At 38.4% G+C, this 19,432-nt stretch overlaps 3 protein-coding genes across 7 annotated transcripts in view; 2 read left to right on the forward strand and 1 right to left on the reverse strand.

Annotated features, from left to right (window-relative positions):
• LOC109006236 (nuclear pore complex protein NUP205) overlaps window positions 1-12,406 on the forward strand; it is a 61,772-nt gene extending 49,366 nt beyond the window's left edge. For 2 of the 5 annotated variants that reach the window (XM_018985445.2, XM_035687098.1), the window contains exons 37-45: window positions 60-197; window positions 790-933; window positions 1,188-1,310; window positions 1,440-1,535; window positions 1,634-1,771; window positions 1,885-1,985; window positions 3,803-3,922; window positions 4,036-4,168; window positions 4,259-4,536. In XM_018985445.2, coding sequence (XP_018840990.2) covers window positions 60-197; window positions 790-933; window positions 1,188-1,310; window positions 1,440-1,535; window positions 1,634-1,771; window positions 1,885-1,985; window positions 3,803-3,922; window positions 4,036-4,168; window positions 4,259-4,342 — 1,077 coding nt within the window. In that variant the 3' untranslated portion in view covers window positions 4,343-4,536. Of the gene's footprint in view, window positions 1-59; window positions 198-789; window positions 934-1,187; window positions 1,311-1,439; window positions 1,536-1,633; window positions 1,772-1,884; window positions 1,986-3,802; window positions 3,923-4,035; window positions 4,169-4,258; window positions 4,537-4,650; window positions 4,924-12,333 lie in introns of those variants that run through there. The other 3 variants (XM_018985448.2, XM_018985446.2, XR_001998618.2) reach the window with 3 other exon arrangements.
• Window positions 6,396-13,169, forward strand: LOC109006239. Its single transcript, XM_018985454.2, has 2 exons — window positions 6,396-7,200; window positions 12,334-13,169. Exons 1-2 carry the CDS (start codon window positions 6,601-6,603, stop codon window positions 12,694-12,696), a joined length of 963 nt encoding a protein of 320 aa, XP_018840999.2. The 5' UTR covers window positions 6,396-6,600; the 3' UTR covers window positions 12,697-13,169.
• Window positions 13,170-14,189: 1,020 nt separating this feature from the next.
• LOC109006240 (heme oxygenase 1, chloroplastic) lies at window positions 14,190-17,538 on the reverse strand. Its single transcript, XM_018985455.2, has 4 exons — window positions 16,807-17,538; window positions 16,025-16,248; window positions 15,090-15,197; window positions 14,190-14,475 (listed from the first exon to the last, which is right to left on the reverse strand). The coding sequence occupies exons 1-4, from the start codon at window positions 17,231-17,233 to the stop codon at window positions 14,383-14,385; spliced, it is 852 nt and encodes a 283-aa protein (XP_018841000.1). The 5' UTR covers window positions 17,234-17,538; the 3' UTR covers window positions 14,190-14,382.
• Between the last annotated feature and the right edge of the window lie 1,894 nt (window positions 17,539-19,432).

Below are 19,432 nucleotides of genomic sequence, written 5' to 3' on the forward strand. Positions count from 1 at the left end.
TGTGTTCATTGGTGTTACTTAATTTAGTTCTCTGAAATCAAAACCGAACTGCCTTCCAGGGAAGTTTGAGGCGGGTTGACATGAAGTTTCAAAGGCATTTGGCTCTGGATTTTGACAAACATCGAATGATCATAACCCCAATGTTGAGATTGGTTTTTTCTATAACATCATTGGTTGATACATCTGATTTTTTTGAGGTCAGGTTTCATTTTTCTAATTTTCAGTTTTACAGGTTGAATTAATTCCTCATACATTGGAACTTTTCTGCCAATTCTTATGTCTTCGTGATGCATATTGTAATTCCATGCTCCAGCATAAGTGATTTCTGCAGATTGTCGTTCTCTTGTGACAGAATCCTGATTTGATCTCAGTTTAACCTCATGTGCTAATAACGTTTAACCGTCAAGGAACTCAATTAATCAATTAGATCTGCCTTTATTCAAACTGACCCTGATGTGCTCTTTAGGCCAGACTTAAGGATATCATTTTTACAGGACAATAAGTTGCTTCTCAGCCTTGTAATTTTTGTAGTACTATCTTGCGTTTCTTCCTAAGTTTTTTTTTTTTTTTTTTTTCAATTCAACCACCTTTGTAACAGTTTATAATTATGTAAACTTCAAACTCAATTAAGTCTGATGTGACCTCAAGCTAATGTGAGCAAACTTGTGTTGAAATGATTAGATTTGCTCCTCTATTTGTAAACAATTGAAGGTTTCATTTTACTTTTTTCGTTTTTTCATTTATTTTTTGCATTTAGAGAATGCTATCATAAATTTGGGTGTTTAACAGGTTAAGAATAAAATTGTTCGTGACGTCATAGATTTTATCAAAGGACACCAACTGATTATTGACCAAGTTCTTAGGGAAGATGTTTCTGCTGCCGATGGATTGACGATGGAGCAGATGAATCTTGTTGTTGGTATACTTAGCAAGGTAAGGGTCCTTGAAGGTGTGTTCTGGACTAGTCCAAAACTTTTCTCTGGCTTTAATGTAGCTTCCTTGCAGTAAGGTAAATTCTATTGCACCATTTTAGAGATTTGAGGGGGCATATTAGCACTTTCAGGCGTATTATACTATTAGTGCAATACGAAAATTTATTACTTTTTTATGTTTCTCTATCAGCTAGTTCTCCATGTTTTAGTTTTTCAGGTTTTCTTTTAGTTAGCCTGATTCTTGATTTTTCATAGGTTTGGCCGTATGAAGAGAGTGATGAATATGGTTTTGTTCAAGGACTTTTTGGTATGATGCGTGTTTTATTCTCTCTCGAATCGGAGAATCCTAGTTTTCCTCAGTCAATACAATGTCTTGAGGTTTGCACGTCTCTTTTCAACCATAATTGTATCAGGAATTGGCTTATATGGAATCCTGTGTACTTTTCCATCTGTTCATTACTTTTTCTCATTTTCTTTTTTCTCCCTTGTTTTATGGGGAATGATTAGAATCAGAGGAAATCAGAACTACAATCGTTTCAGTTATGCTTCAGTCTGAGCTCCTACCTATATTTTATGGTCACCAAGAAATCCCTGAGACTGCAGGTATGTGTACACATATTGAGTCTAATATTTTTATTTTTAAAGGTTATGCTCTGTGGGTGAACAGATATTTCTTCTCTTACCAACACGCTTATTCACAGGTTTCAGATACAGCCTCAGATTACAGTGTTTCTATAGGACTTCAACAGCCCACATTGAATTTACTTGGTGCCCTTCTTAGTTCTGTGACAACTGCTCTAGAAAGAGCAGCAGAGGAAAAATCTTTACTACTTAGTAAGGTGCAAGAGGATCACAGATTAGTATAAATGTTATCTTTGTTTTGCATGGTTTCTGTATCGATTTCAATCACTATATTTCTGTCAATGATAATATTATGCTTATGCCATTGTAGATTCGAGACATAAATGAACTATCAAGGCAAGAGGTAGATGAAATTATCAGTATGTGTTCTCAGAAAGAGTGCGCTTCATCTTCTGACGATATTCATAGAAGGTAATTATCATTGGAGTAAATATAGTCATGGATTGTGTAAGTGTCACACACTCCTTTTGAGAAAGAGCGGAGTCCACCGTTGAAAAATTAATTTTTTATGTGGATCTCATATTTACTCACTTTTTTCAATAGTACACAACGCTTGCGCACTCTATGACTGCAAATATCATTTCTCTTATCACTATTTTTCGTCCCTTTCTTTTTGTCTAATACGTTGAAAAAATAGTTTGGTTTCTCATTTTGTATAATCTTTTATAGGATTAAACACAATCAATCATTGGTTTTTGACTCGTTATCAAACACCTCCCTATGGATTCAGAATATCATCTTATTCCCTTAAAATGTTGCCGTTATCAAAATCATCCCTGCACCCTGCTACTGTAAACAAAACAACAGAAAGATGCCACATAACAACAAATCACAGCATGACACGTGTCCAAATTTGGCACGTCGGCCATTTAAAAGAAAATTAAAATAAAAATAATTAAAAAAACCAATAAACAAAGATCTAATTAAAAAAACAAAGATCTGGGAGGGTTGAGGGTGAGGGTTGATCCACCCTTTGGGAGCAACCCTGCAAGTTGATTGTTGGATCTACCCTCTCTGGTGGCTTATGAGTTACCCCACAAGGTAGGACGAGAGCAGCTCTTTGGGTGGATTGCGGCAATCCCCTTGAGGTGGATTACAAGGGTTGGTGGATCCACTCTGGGATGGCTTGCAAGCCACCTCCCAGTGTGGCCTTGAGCATCTCTCAGTTTTCTTTATAGAAATAGGGCTCAGGAATCATTCTAATAATGTCAACATTCTGTGTATGGTTTTTTTCATCTCAATATTAGCCACGACCCTTAAGGTCTTCTGTTAGCCCTTGGTGTGATGACGTGGTTGGTGGCACCCTTCCAGCCACCCAACTCAGGTGCATGGGGGAGGTATGCCCTTGTGTGAAGCTGGTGTTTTGTGGGAAGGCAGCACATTTTGTTGCTCGCTACACAAGGGTTGGCTTTGCGCATGACCTGTTGCTTTGGGGGCTTCCTCGGGCTTAGCTTGTTGGATGCACACATGAAGCATTTGCGGCATATCATGTACAATGCATGCAAGGATGTCCCTTGTGCTGTGATATGGGTGTGCCATATGCTTTGTACCCCATGCTGTGTGATGCTGGCAGGCTGTATGTTGCATGTTGCGCTACTGTGCCGCATGATGTTTTGGAGTGCAAGAATGCTTCAAGTGCAGGGTAATGTGCTGGCTACATAGGCAGCACCCCATGCCCTTAAGCATGAGGTGTGTTGGTGTACTTGCATGCAATGTGTTGCAGTTCTAGAGCGCTCCATGGTTGTGCTGCATGTGTAGACAGCAGCTCACAAATGAGCTAGTGGGGAATCAAACTCAGCTCAAATTGCTGAAGTTGTGGTTTTACTCTCTCCATAACGTCCACATCAGAAACAGTGGTGCATTCTCATGTTGTTCTTTCAACAAAGTGTTGCAATGTGCATGATTAGATTGAATTGATACAGTTCAACATGAAATTACTTCAACAAGTGCTGAAATTTGATACCGGAACATATAAATACCTAATTGAAGTTAGATATGCTTCTGGTAATATCAGTTGGCTAATTACATATGCTTTCTAAATTGTATCATATATTTCTAGAGCATTTGCAATCACCCATGTTTTGCCAGATTAAAACAAACCTACGTGATGTAGCTGCTAAGGAAGGTCCATCTAGGCCTTCCTTGATTGCTTGGCCATAATGTGTGTTTTTCCATGTCATAATATCTTATGTGTTCTTATGATTTTCAATGGTTCCCTTATTACACAGGAGATATATTGCAATGGTGGAAATGTGTCAGGTTGTGGGCAATAGAGATCAGCTAATTGCTTTACTGCTTCCACTGGCAGAACACGGGCTAAATGTCCTTCTAATCCATTTCCAGGATAGGTATGCCCAAAAGCAATGATCCAGATTCCAGTCTTATTTTTGTTATGCTTACTGGATATCATTCTGTTATTGAATATTTGTTTCCTTTGGTTAATCTTCGTTTCTCTCGACAGTGCTGTCAAATCAGATGCCAGTGGAGCTATGAAAACAATTACCTATGGTGCCAAGTCCGACTCAGGGGAGGACACATCTTTGTTGTGCGGAAAGTTAATTCCAACCTTAGAACGGCTTGAGTCACTAAGTGAGGTATGTTTCTCATGCTGTTAACAAATTAGTACCTGGTCAGCATGGATTTTAGCAATTGGATATTGACATGTTGGCTGTTGTCTGTCTCAGGACAAAATAGGCTACAATCTTAAGGTGTTTCAAAGATTAGTGGCTTCACTTAAAGAATTGACAATTCAAAAGTTGGCTATATGAGAATGTCTCAAGCACGGGTAAGATTTTCAATGGGCAAGCCATTGTTAATGTACTCATCATCTTGTAAATTTTGAATGTATCAACTATCAAGCATATCTAATTTCTTCCTATTTGGTCAAGTTGTAGCTTATTTATGTATATGGAAACAACTACCCTATTCTCACAGTTTTATGTTAGCAAAGCATTTCACAATTTTGTGCTGTGCAAGGGCTCCTTTACTTTTGTTGAGTCTTGATTTAGCATTTTACATTTCTTATAATGATAAACTCTGGCCCCAGTTAAATTGGAATCACTCTGGAATTTGCCAGGGCTAAGTTTTATGGCTGGGTGCAGTTGCTGACAAAGGTCAAGTAAATTACCATTTTATTTTAGTTTGCATGGACCTCTAAAAACTACCGTATGAACCAATAATGCCTGTCTTCTTGGCATGATAACTGCAGGATCTTCGGTTTCTGCGATGCATGCTGCATTCCATGCCTTGAAAAATGCCTGTCGCAAAGGATTAAGTACTGTAATTTCTTGGTGCCAAGGTTTTACTTAATTTTGAAGGAAAGAGAACGAAGAAAAATTGTTTTGATCTTTAGGGTTAAAGGCTTAACCAAATTAATTTACAACAGTTTTTTGACTTTTGGATTATTGGTTGGGTCTTTAACAATTGGTATCAGAGAAGAAACTGTCACAGGTTCAAGTTATAGAGGGAGCGACCTATAGGCTAGATTAAAATGCCTTGGTACTTTGCATGGGCATAGTGTTAAGTCATTGAATACTAATATTTGAGTGAAGCCGCTAAAGGGAAATGGTTACCATCGGTTCAGTGTTGATAGAGTGGGTCGCTGTAGATATCGGATTTGGAAGCTTGGTGAAATTTTATGATGCTAAGGGTAAAAGGTTTAACTAAATTATTATTTCTAGGACTTTTGGATTAATGGTTGGGTCTTTAACAATTATTATTAAAGTAAAGACCATATTACAAGTTCAAGTCAAGGAAGGAGCGACCTATAGGTTGGATTAAAATTACTTGGAACTATGTATGAGCATTGTATTAAGTCATTGAATACTAATAGATGAGTAAAGCCGCTTAAAGGGAAATGGCTGCCAACGGACAGTGTCGATAGAGTGGGTTACCGTAGATGTCGAATTCGGAAGCATGGTAGAATTTTATAATCCTTAGTATTAAAGGCTTAATCAAATAGTATCTAACAATCTTAGGACTTTTAGATCAATAATTAGGTCTTTAACAAAAATATACAAGAGAATGGAAATCGAAATTTTTGTACTGTCTTCCACAGTACTATATCTTGAAGTCGTATCCATTTACATCATCACTGAGTAACTCCAAGCCGAAGAAAGTAGTCCAAAAGCAAAGATATCATCCATAAGATGGAACACACGTAATGAAGCTATTCATACGAAAGATGATTTAAAAGAATCAGCCTAACTACCCCACTCAACCTCCCAAATAGAACTAGTATTTTTCACCCACGTAGAAAAATTTTGTAAAGTCACGTTACTTTTATGAGATATTTTATAATTTACTATTAATCACTCGAGAATTAACTTAGATATGCCTCGAGTAATACAAAATTGCAGACCCCTTAACATAGCAAGAGCTTCACCAACTGCCAGTATAACTTCTCATATTTCATTTATGAGAATTGCACCCACTCCCGCTTTACTTTTACGTGTAAAGTTGAATTTGAACGATAGACTAATATTTTGATAATTTAATATGAAGCTATTTTTGAATTCATTCAAGACCTATTGCATGTCAAAAGTCCCCATCCTTACATAATGAGGCAATCTCAAGTTTCTGAAATTAGCCCCATTTCACGATCATAATTACATTATTATATCCACTATTCAACGTCGTGTCACCTCCTGATTGGAAAACCAAAGCAGGACTCACCATTCGCCACTCAATAGTATAGCTTTCACTCCAGTCTTTTTTCGATCACTGGAAAGAGCAATAAAGCACTCCTCCCTCACTTCATCACAGATCGTCTTATCCCACATTTTTTTTTTTTACTTTTAAAAAAAGAAAGAAAGAAAGACAAGAATTACAACTTTAGATATTATTTCTCTTTCATAATTCCACGATTTTTGGGGGAAATCGTGTATTCTGCTTCACATTCCCTCGTTAGCTCCACTGTTCTCAGCTCACGCCTCCTTAGAAAAAACGAAAACAAGAGGAAAAAGATTGCCTTGCTTTTCCGTTAAAGCTTCAAAATTTCTCGGAAAAGCCTTGGAATTTATCTTTCATGGCAAATGCGTGGAAAAAGGACAAACCCTCGCAGTTCCACCCATCCAGGACCATCTGCTTACTCCTCGTTGGCGCCCTCATTTTCGTCATGTTCTTCATCTATGTCACCGCCCAACGCTCCAACCTTAACACTAAACCCACCTTCAGTTTGCCATTCTACCCAATCACGCCTTTCCATTGCCTAACGTGCCCTCAATCCTACCCCGTGATCGCCAACCTCGTGGAGGGCCTCCGATACCCCTTCCTTTACTCGCTCACAGACCTGGGAACCCTGCCGGATAAGCCTCACAAAAACATTGTCAGAATGCTCAAAGGAAAACTCTTTCGAAAGCCCGATATTTCTGTCTCGATTCAGGAGGTCCTGGAGAAACTCAGGGGTGAAGGAAGAGAAAATGGGCTCGTTGTTGATGTGGGTGCCAATGTGGGCATTGCCAGCTTCGCGGCCGCGGCGATGGGGTTTAGGGTTTTGGCTTTCGAGCCTGTGTTTGAGAATTTGCAGAGGTTCTGTGATGGGATTTATCTGAATCGGGTCGAGGATTTGGTCACCGTGTTCGAGGCCGCAGCGTCGGACCGGACTGGGAACATTACCTTCTTCAAGGTATTTTCTTCTCATATTAAGATTTCTTATAATTTTCGAGTTCTTTTTACAATTAAGTGATAGATACTATGCGTGGATTCGACTGCATTAAATATTAGGTTTCGTATAATCACGGGCAGCATCATATCTCTCAAGATTGTTTAAAATTCTTGGATCGGAAAATTGTAGAAAATTTCACTCTCTTTTTTTTTTTTTATGTAAACTGTAACTTTCATTAAGAAAAATTGTTTCAACCTATACAGAGGTTTGTCATGTAATACTGCTTTACAGACTTCCGAGGGACATTCTTCTATCCAAACTTGCTCCTCCACACCATAGAGAGCATGTTTTGCCTGCTGATGGACAACCTTATTGCATTCTCTATAAGCATGTTGAATTTTCCAGCCTAGTCTACCCTTAAGAATCCCTTTAACATCTATAATCAAATGTCCATACCATGACCAATCATCTTCTAAGCTGTTGATGGCCTGTGTGATTACCTGGGCATCACCTTCGAAGATTACACTGATGAAGTTTAATTCAGAACACAATTCCATCGCCCTCCACAGAGCCAGTATTTCAAGCAATAACTGGGTGTGATATTCCCCCTTTACTAGGGGTGTAAATAATTCGGTCCAGACCGGCAAAACCGACCGAACCAGACCGAGTTGTGGACCGGTCTCGGTCCCAAAATATGTGGACTGATGACATTTGGTCCGGTCCTGAGGTCTACAAATTTTGGACCAGACCGGATAGGACCGAATCGGACCAAATCCCTATATATATTTTTTAAAAATATTTTTAATAATTTAAAATATTATTTTTATATAATAATTATATAAGTTAATGATGTAATTTTTATCTAATTTATTATCATTGACCATATAAAATGTAAAATAATATATGCTATCAATTAATAATAAATTATGTGATAATTTATGTCATTATATGTAAATAGTTAATACACATCATACATTCATATATATTCTATTATTTACACTTAATTAAAATAATTAGGTAATTTTTTTTAAAATACCTAAGTTGCAAGCAATCATGAATAATTTATGTAAAATGAAATTATTTGATATTCATTAACCATATATAAAATGTATGACATTATTACTGATAAAAAATATATATATAAAATGTATGACATTATTAATAATTATGCATACTAAAGAGTAAAGTCTAAGTTAGTAAGTAGTAACTATCAACATCATAAATATAATTATAATAAAATATTTTTTAGTGAGTTAGTTATATAATCTGCATTAATAATTCACTTGATTTTAATTTAGTAATTTTAATTTTTTCTCCACTGTCCGGGAAGGTCGACGTAGTTTCACAGCGCATTGCTGCTCGAATGCTCGCAGACGTTATATGGCGGTGGAGGAGTATGGTGGTGGGGGGAGGAGGAATTTTATTTTCATTCCTGAAGAGGGGGGCAGTGGTTGGAGAAGGATGGGGGAGGTGCTGCGTCATTTTTCCTTCTGTAAGAGAGGGAGTGACGGCTTGGAAGGACAAGATGGTGTGGTAGGGAGGGAGAACTTGGAGAAAGACCCAAGTATATCCTCGGTGGCGAGGCAATCCTATGCGGCAGTTCTAAAGACGGGACATGCTTCGGGGGTTCAGAGTGTGGGGGGTCTGCCAATCACACCTCAAGACCAGCTTGTCGAGATGCACAAGTCTCTAAAGGAGATGGAAACCCAACTTGTCGAGTTGAAGACAGCGATAACTTTCATGTCTACGAAAATAGATCGGCTTTCAGCTGGAGGCAACAGGGTGGTAAGAAACATGATAGGCCCGAATCCTTCAAACTTAGAAAAAGGAAAACGGAAGATCGGATTCGGCTCTATCCCTATAACCAGATCCAGGAGAGTATGGCTGGTCAAAAGGAAATCTGGGTTATTTGAAGTGGGGTCTACATCGGGTATTGGCATAGAAACATCAGTAATGGAATGTCATTCGCCTCGTGTAACACAGGATAGATTGATAGCCGGTATTACACCATTGGTCCCGGAAGAAACTATGGCTCCCTCGTTAGAGTTGAAGGAAAAATGTGTACTGCCGAGGTATGAAGGAGATGTAGGATCCGCTATCATCCCAAAGGTGAAGGGACTTGTTGTCACCCCAGAATCTCCAATGGGGACCCCGATACCATTGGAGAGAACCAATGGAGTTACTGGAGAACCAATGGGTTTGGCATTGGTGCCTTGTGTAGAGGAATGTCTAGAGTCGGGAGTGCAGGTTGATGGGGATATTATGGTTCCCCTGGTCTCTCTTCCTCCAATAGCGGATTGGATTCTGCCTAAAGTTAACGAGATTCAGCAGTTTGTGGGAATTTCACATGGAGGATGTGAAGACCAATTTAACGAACTAATTACTACGATCGAGGCAAGCCGCACACTTGAAACCAAATCAAGCTTCAAGAAAAGCAGGGAGTTACAACATCTCTTTTTGACAATCAACTACGATGCTAAGGGTGGTAGTTCAACTAGAGGGAAGTCTAAAGGGAGGGTATTGTGAAGACAGGTATCAAGGTGTTGGGGTTGGTGTTCGGGTAGAGTTTTAGTTCTACGGGAAACAAGGATTGGGGTCGGGTCTGATGTACTTTGGGTTGGTTTTTTTATGGGATTTTTGGGTCATTAGGGGCTTGTTGAGTCATTTTGGGCAAGGTGTTTTCTTGTATACATTCAGTGTACTTGGTTTCTCTTTTTGATATATACAATATTTTTACTTGTAAAAAAAAAAGTAATTTAAATGATTTTTTTTATTAATTTATTTGAAAAAATAATAATTAGACCGGACCGAATCGACCGATAACTACCGGTCCTATGGATGTTCGGTCCGGTCCGGGGAAAGTGATGGATCAAAAATTTCGGTCCATCACCGGACTGGACCAGACTGGACCAATTTACAACCCTAGCCCTTTACTCATGCGCATCCCTTCTTCTCTTTCCGATTGGTATACTAAAAGTGCTTTATTTAATATTTATATCACACATCCGATTCTGGTTGATCTAGTCCTAATTTCGTTCTAACTAAGCTAGCTCGTGGCTTGGTCTTCAGTGGAACCAATTTCGATCCATCATTTTCCCTGGACCGGACCAATTTACAGCCCTACCCTTTACTCATGCGCATCCCTTCTTCTCTTTCCGATTGGTGTACTAAAAGTGCTTTATTTAATATGTATATCACATCCGATTCTGGTTCATCTAGTCCTAATTTCGTTCTAACTGAGCTAGCTCGTGGCTTGGTCTTAAGTGACATGATCTTCCCTTGGGTTGCTTATCTGCCTATTGACTGACTCCCCTGCATCCCAATTTGCTTTTACAGTGCTTTCTTCAGGTGGTTTCCATCTGGACCTACTTCTCGCTTCTCTCCTGGATTCAAGATCAATATCTGTTCTTCTTTGAGCTTTTGTTGAAATTCATCAAGGCTCACCTTTGTTGAATGCACTACCTCTCTCAGGCTAGCAAAAGTCTGCTAAAAATTAAAGTTGTTTCTCCTCAGCCATATTCTCCTCATGATAGCAGCAACAACTTCTTGCTCATCCTGTTGAAGACTCCTGTTGAAGACTCTTAGTTAACTTCTCCCAAATGGCCACAAAATCATCTTCTTTACATGACCACTTCTGGATAGGACCTGAGTGTTCAGTCCAAACATCTGTTGCTGCTACACAGTTCCACAGAGTGTGACATACGGTTTCCTCTCTTTCACATATGGGACACGGGATTCTCTATAATTTTCCTCGGATACAGATTTTTCTTTGTGGGAAGGCAGTCATTGATGGCTTTCCAAACAAAGGTCTTCACAACTCCAGGAACATTCATTCTCTAAACGGTTTCTTTCCACATCTCATCTCCATCTGACTTTCTTGAAGGCTCCCTTAACCCTCTTCCTCCTTCCCATATCCAGGTGGTATGCACTTTTTACATTAAAAGTTCCATTTTGGCGTACCCTCAAATTCAGCATTTAGGCTTTTTAGGAATGAGCGCTATAAAAGTTTCATTTATACTTTTTTCAAACCTTCCATTTTCGTGAAATTCATGGCGGACCCCCATGATGTCTTCTTTGAGCACTTCCAGCATGTTTGAAAACAAGCCATAGAGAAGCCATCCGGTCTTGGAGCTTTGTCACCCGCCATGTGTCTTAGCACTTGTCAAATGGCCTTTCGAGTTGTTCCTTTTCCTGTGAATCAAGAACATCAAAAGCAAGCTCATCTAGTCTCGGTCTCCAAGAAAATTGTTCCAAAAGCACACTCTCATAGTAAGTGACAATGTGATGTGCGATCTCGGTTTGGTTGGAGTAAGCCACCCTATCAATCATCAACATCTCTATAGTATTGTTTCTCCAATGTGAGTTAGTCACCTGATGGAAAAACTTGGTGCATCTATCCCCTTCCTTCAACCATAATGCTTGCGATTTTTGTCTCCAAGATATTTCTTCCAAAAGAGAAACCTGCTCAATATCCTCAGTCACTTAGGTTTTACGAGCCCTTTCTGCTTCAAATAGTTCCCTCTCCTCTTCCACTCCCTCCAATCCCTTGAGTTTCTCCAAAAGAGTTTTTTTTTGGCCTTCCACATGACCAAACACTTGCTCATTCCACACCTTCAAATCTTTCTTCAGGGACTTCAATTTGCAAACCAGGATGTAGCTGTGATTTCCATAAAAGTGGTAAGAAGACCACCATTGTCTGACTCTATCAAGAAATCCCTCCAACTTCAACCACATGTTCTCAAACTTGAAGTACCTTGGGCCTCTATGAAGACCTCTGCAATCCCAATGGATTGAACTTACTCGTGATAAGAAGGGATTAGGGGCCCACCGTTGGTGAAATTAATACGATTTGCAACAGTGTTACAGACCTTTAGACTTCCAAATTATGTAATATTTCTAGACATAGTATTTTAAATTATTATAAACTTAAATGACCAAATTTATAGCCATTTAACTCAGGAGTGGATGATATGGCTCAAAGGGAGTAAAGATCTTGCTTCAAAATTATATACCTCATCCAATTAATGACTGTAAATACGGAAAAGATTTTCCAATCCCACTGGATTGTATCATGCTACCTGATTGTTCCTTTCCCTTTTTCTTTAATTAATTTTTTTCCTGCATTGCTAATGTTATTCCTTGCTCATGTTGCAGTTGGTTGGTCGGCTGGACAATAGTGCTGTTTCAGCAACAGGTGCAAAGATGGCATTCAAATCCAATGAAGAGGTAGAAGTTCAAGTGAGGTCCATCCCCCTCAATGAAGTAATCCCAGAATCAGAGCCTGTGCTTCTGATCAAAATAGATGTTCAGGGCTGGGAATATCATGTGCTAAAAGGAGCCTCGAAGTTACTAAGGAGAAAGGGAAGGAAAGCACCATATCTCATCTATGAGGAAGATGAGCGATTGTTGCAAGCCAGTAATAGCAGTGCCAAAGAGATTCGAGATTTCCTCCAAACTGTGGGTTATAGTCATTGCACAAAGCATGGTACAGATGCCCACTGCACCAAGACAGATTGACATAGTTTTCTACATTGAAGATTGCTATGAGAAATGTAGCCCCACTACAGTGTTTTTGGTGGCTTACCTACATGATTTTGGGCACTGAAAGGCATACAACAACGAATCTTCAAGAGTGGAAGGTGAGACAAATTGTCATAGGACACCTTTGTTACAGGGTTCGCAGCTGCGTGGTTGAGAGTCAGCTTCCTTGCTGCTCAGAGGAAAACATCCATGCAGGAATTGATGATACATGTATGCAGAGTTTTGGTATTGAAGAAGCTGCTGTGCCCTTGCTTGCCAGTTGGTCTTGTTTAGGTTTGTTGGCTGTGCTTTTATTTGTATGCTTTAAAATCCAAAATTCATTACCTTTTGTTAATTGATAGATGCAACATAAAATTCTTTACTTATTTGATAGATGCCTTGAAATGTTGGGGAATGCATTGAGGTACAGGTGGCCATGATGAATTACTTGGCTTACAGTTTATAGTGAATGTTTTCATGCTTCCATCACCATTCACAACCTGCCTCGGCATCAAACCCACTTTAAAGAGAAATGAATCGCATCAAGCAAGAAAATAGAGGGAAGGGAAGGGAACTTCTCACAGTGAAAATGTCGTCCTTCTATATAATTAAGTACACAGTAAAAAAATGCCTTTTTCGATAGATAGATGGAGAAAGTATGTGCATTGTACTTGTACAAATAATAGAAGGTGCCCAGATGACAAACATTTCAAAACCAAAAGTTTCGACCATTACTACACGTTCTTTGAAATAGAGTCAAGAGTGAAAAATATGTGCCAATTGTAAGTTCAACCATCAGGCACAACGATCTGGGTTTATAAATCGCATGTTTTATTATACCTCTTAAAATTGCTGCAGTTTTTGCTTATGCAGACAAACCAAACGACTGGAAATAAACCATCCAAATTACAGTCTCTTCGGTACAAAAAAGATGTCAGGAGTTCTAGGGTGAGAAATTCCTAAAAGGATGCGACATGTATTTCTCTAAAAAATAAGTGAAGGTACGAACGCAATACATTGCAGAAAGATTGATAAACCAAGATCTTCCCTCCGTGCCCTCCCCACTATCAACAACAACAATCTCATCGACCCCAGATTCACATCGTCCTTGCTTCGTTTCTTTCCCTAAAATGGTCAGTCACTGTCTCAAACCAGGCAAGCAATTGCCAAAAACAAAATTCCTTAGGGCGGCAGCCAATGGAATTGAAAATAATGTGGACTTCGAACTAAGAAGCAACTCAACCTAATCACATTATGTCTCATCCTGGCTAACAATGGTAATAAAATCCCTACATTGGCCATCCAGATTCTAGTAAGTAGTCAAGTGCAGAGTTTAAAACTTCAAACTTGTGATGATGCTTCTTAAAGCACCAGAGCACCGAGCTGAAGAGCTACTTAGTCTTTTCCTCAGCCCTCGTGGCTGATCTGATCCCGGCCAACGCCACCACGGATGCCTCAAGAGAATATTGATACTGGCATTACGGCCCTCATCTTACAAAAGGAGGGGGGTGTCTTTCCCACATTCATACATGTCTGAACATATATTTATATTTTAACAAATTCCAGCTTATCTGCAGCAACAGTTGGTTCATATTTTCATAGGTAATGTTGCAATGCAAAATGCCAAATTTTGAATGTACACAGAAATTTTTAAGGCTTGCGCCAGTACTTGCAGAATACATATTACGACAATATTAAACGAAGAATTTCTCCAGAGTGCTTGAATGATTTCTCGGTTTCTTCCAAACAATGATTCTTCTCCTCTCTGGTCCAGCCCTAAGAAAACCCAAGTATGAATAAGTTTTTTTTTTTATTATTTTAAACAAGGAAATAAAAATAGTCAACAAAAATAGTATAAATTATCAATATCTCCTTCTCTTCTCTCCGTCTTTTTTGGAAACTCAAACTAACCCTCCAAGGTTTTGGGTATATTAAAATCTTCGGATCAGCAGTTTCAATAGATGCCAAACGTGCACATAGCGTGCTTGAGTCATGAAATTAAGCGTAGCTTCATGGACAGTAAAACAGCCCTGTACAGTTGTACTTGGCTTTTGAAAACAGATCATGGAGGTTAAATAATGGCTAAATTTCGTGGTCAGTCTCCACGTTCATGTTAGGGAAAATCCTCCAATTAGGAAACAAAATATGATATTTTTATTTCATTCCAAACCATGAGGATATGTAGTATGATGTTTCCAAATGGAAAAAAAGAGTTAGCCCCCCTACCACAAGGATGCAACTTGTAATTTATCCAAACAAAATTGAAGTATCACCGAAAGGCAAACAATGTCTCTTAGTATCTATGTGGCAGATCACTTATCAAAAAGTATTATGCAGAACAGCAAATGATAAAAAAAAAAAATCAATGCAAAGGGTGCGCGAGAAAATACCTCAGCAACTTTATTCAACTTCTCCCTCACATTCTGCAACAGTTGAGAAAGGTCACCATCCCATTTGTAAAATTCCAGTTCCTTCTTGTTCAGAATCGTTTGAGCTACCTGAATGAGGGTAATAAAAAAGGAACGTGATACTTGTCAGAAAAGGAAAAGAAAAGAAAGGAAGGTGGATTAGTCACCTTGCAAACTAAAATAAAGAGCCAATGCTATTTCTCATATTTACTAAGCGAGAAAATAAATAAATAAAGAAGCCAATGGCACAATGGTACCTCATCTACATATCAAATTATTCTTTAAATAAATCAGTAGCACTCCCTACCTAGACGGGGCAGGGGAGGGGAGGGGAGGGGAGGAGAATGCAAAAAGAGGAGAGAGAGAGAGAGAGGGCGGGGGGGAGATAGGGCATTTTCAAAATCAGATAAGAGCATCCCCCTACATGTTAGCACCCACATAACTTGAATGGAAAATGCTACCGGGAAAAAAGTCATGAAGAAGTTTTGTTGAATCAGCCAAATAGACATAGCCCAAGTACACAGGAAGTATACACGTACTTCATGACAACTATAATAAGCTAGCCTAAAAAAAACACAAATCATACACAAAAGATCAGATAGAAGGAAAAAATAGAAAGAAAGAAAGTACCGCATCCAACAAAGCACATCAGATGTCTCCCTACATGCTTACAATTGGACACAAACTAGGGGGACGAGTCTGCAAAATAAAGGAACATAAAACAAATTCCTAGTTCTATAGAAAGTCAACTTTTACCTCCTTTAAATGAATCTCTATTTAAGGGGCAAGGATATGTGAAAATTTTGGTGATATCCCTAAATTACAATTGCGCATCAAAGGACAAGCACACAAGTACATGGGACAGACAGTAACAGTATGTTATAACAAACAAACTTTCCAAGCTGATATTTATTTACCTTTTTCCCAATCATGCGACCACCAGCACTATGGGCAAAATATACATTGTAGAAGTGGCAGAGAAATGCTTGAGGGTCTTTCTCTGATAATTCCTTCAGGTATTGTGCATAGGTCACACCAGGAGTAGAAGGTTCTGGGATGGCATGGCCTTGCTCCTTGAACCACTCCAAATCTTTAGCCAGTTTTTCAGATCTTTCTAATCCAGTGTTTCTGAATTCAGCATCTACAACCAAAAGGAATGCAATTTTTAATTGTTTAGCTGTGTGATCAGTGAAGAAAAAAAACACACACAAAAGAAAAAACGAAAAACCTGCACACAAACAAAGGCCCATACAAATACATTAGTTCACAGGGAAGTTGGCGATTCCGACTAATGAAAAACCGACTTTTAGGTTCTCCAAATTTAACATCATGTTTGCCAACCAACAACTTCCATGATTTATATTTTTTTGAGTAATGCCAGACGAGCTGACGCGCTACCTATCTCACTACAAAGCCATAGGAATCAACCTTTTTAAGAAAAAAAATTCATCTATCCAGCTCATGTGAAAGCCTCTCTCATAACCAGTTGGTCATCATCATCTTCTTGTTCTCTCTCTCTTCCACTCTCCCACCCTCCCTCCCTCTCTCAACCGCAGAAATGCTAATCAACGTCACTCTCCACATCCTTGCACAACTCTGTTAATACCCCAAATAATGAAATTCATAGGAAAGGCAAAAAAGTCACAGGAGGGAAATAAAAGGGAAAAACGAATCTTCATAACAAGACTGACAAACTCACAGGCGGGAAAAGCGGCCTTCTCGACAATCCCTTCGAGCGTGTCGTAGACCAACTTGCTGTCAACAAGGAACCTCAAATAGCCATCGATGGTGGGGTCCCACTTTGCCACGGGCCGCTCCTCCGGCTCCTTGACGTCCTTCTCGCCCTCTTTGGCCTGGTCTTTGGTGTGCAACTTCATCGCCACAAACCTCATCTCCTCTACAAATCCCTTGGACTCGCCCGGGTAACGCTTGCTGGGCTTCTCGGCCGTCGTCGCGGACACAACCACAGCCTTCAAAGGCATCTCCGCTGTTCTGCGAGGAAACCGAAGGTGGCCACTCTTCTTGAGGGAGAAACTGGAATCAGGGTTCGCGAGAAAAGGGGGTATTTGGATGTGGCGTTTGGTGAAATACGACTGGGATTGGGAAATCTGGGTAAGAGAAGCCATGGAGGAAGAGTGCACGGAAGCTTTGGAGTGAAAAACACTAATGGCAACGTTGTTGAATATCAGAAACACCTATAGCGTAAATCTCGATTTGCCTTGGAATGGCGGTTCAAGTAATCTTGAAGACTAAGCGACAAAACAATAATAAAAATATGTACTTTTGTATAATGGAACAATAAATTATTATCAAGAAAATATTGAAAACTGTGAAAAAAATGACTCTGTATGCTGTAATGGCTTCTGGGGTGTGTGACCGCAGTTTGCTTTGCTTTGCTTTTTCTAGGGGCAGACAAAAGAGTTTTCTGGATAGAATCCGGAAGGAAGGAGTTTCCTTTCGCTTCGTATCGTGTCGTGTCGTCCGAGAAAGGTCCTGGGGTTATATCGGTAATAGTACCTTTCTCCCCGCCGTCTATTGTTGTTCATATTTCGTGGACAGAGTTAGTGGGCGTAACGTGCCGATTTGGTCTGATTTTGGTATAACTTTATAATTCAATCCGATTTTTTTTTTTTTTTGAAAGATAATTCAATCGGATTTTTAAAATGTAAGAATCGGATCGCTTCATTGTTAAAATTAAAACTTTTGATTTTTTTAATTTCGGTCCAAACCGTTTGTATCAATTTGCATGGAATTCTGGGTCCTTTTTATATCAAAAATTCAATATATCGTCCCTATATATCACACATTATATTTTTTTTCTCTTACTAAATATATGATATATAGATGATGAGTAGAATAATTTAAATAATTTTAAAAAAATAATAATAAAATAAAATATAATGTATAATATAATATGTGAAGATGATGAGAATCAAAACTCTTTTTATATAAGACATTATTGCCGTTGCCATGCATGTGTGCACATGTAAACTTTTTTAGTCTTTTCGGATGAGGTCTACAACTAAGAAAGAGAAATACTATTTATTATCCTTACATCATATATTAATATGTAATTTATTATTTTTGTTATTTTATTTAAACACACATATTTACACATCAACATATGTATATTTAAATAAAAAAGTAAAAAATGATGAGAAAAATATATTAGTATGTGGTGTAGAAAATGATGAATAAATATTTTATCTAAAAAAGATTGGATGAGATATAGTACTTCTATACAGAAGCCTCTTACACCGCACACCATGCCAGGTTTCATTTTTTGTTCTCTCCCAAAATCTGAAATTCTTAGTTAGTTATATTTTTATTAAATTGAATTTATTTTGAATTAATTTACATGATTACATTAGTTGATTAAATTTTTTTTTTTTTAGATCATACAAAAATATCATATTTTGAGATTCTTAATTCAAATTCAAATAGAAAAATGAAAAAAAAATAACAATTGGTCCATGACCTTTGGTGAAATGTTCTCATGTTCACGACTTTTTTTTACAAGGTCGTGTTAGTGGATCGGCCTCAACATTTATCAAATTCTCCTCCTCATCAAGCATATCAACGTTTTCTAGATCTATTGAGACTCGACTAATTGCACAAGAGGTAGCTGCTCTAGATGGTGGTCTACGGCTCGAAGTACCTGTTGATAACGCCAACGATTGTGCATCATCCTCTTGTAGAGAATCGTGGCGAGATGGTGTAGCATCTATAATTTGAGCAAATAATATGAAACAATTAACAAACAACTGCCATTTAACATATTATAAAAATTATCTACAAATTGGAAACACATTGAAAATGAAAAAAATATGTGTCCATTTGTGTTTGTGATTTTAAAAATAAATAAAATACAAAAAAATGAACGTTCACTCGAGCCACACTCGAGTGAAGGCTCTAGCGAATAATCTGTGTGATGTTCACTCAACCCACACTCGAGCAAAGACTCGATCAGACAATCTAACCTGGAACAAAAACACTCTATTTTTCCAAAACCTAAATCCCTCAATTCCTAAAGTTAATAGCCTAAAAATTGAAATTATTGAAATGCAAAAAACAAATCATTGAAATGAATAACAAATCAAACACATTTCACAAATTTCACAAATTTCAAACCATAATGTGACAATTAAATGATTTTGGAACCCTAAAATTCTACAAAAAAAAAAATTGAGTGACCAAGTAGCATACAATTTGTGATGATCTCCGGAAGGCAACTTGCGGCAGTCACAGGTGATAGCAGATGGTGGGAGACTGGGGGAGGTGAAGCACAGTGTGGTGACAAAGAGAGATTAGGGAGTTGCAGGTCT

This window comes from Juglans regia, chromosome 1, assembly GCF_001411555.2.
Source record: "Juglans regia cultivar Chandler chromosome 1, Walnut 2.0, whole genome shotgun sequence".
Classification (NCBI taxonomy): domain Eukaryota; kingdom Viridiplantae; phylum Streptophyta; class Magnoliopsida; order Fagales; family Juglandaceae; genus Juglans; species Juglans regia.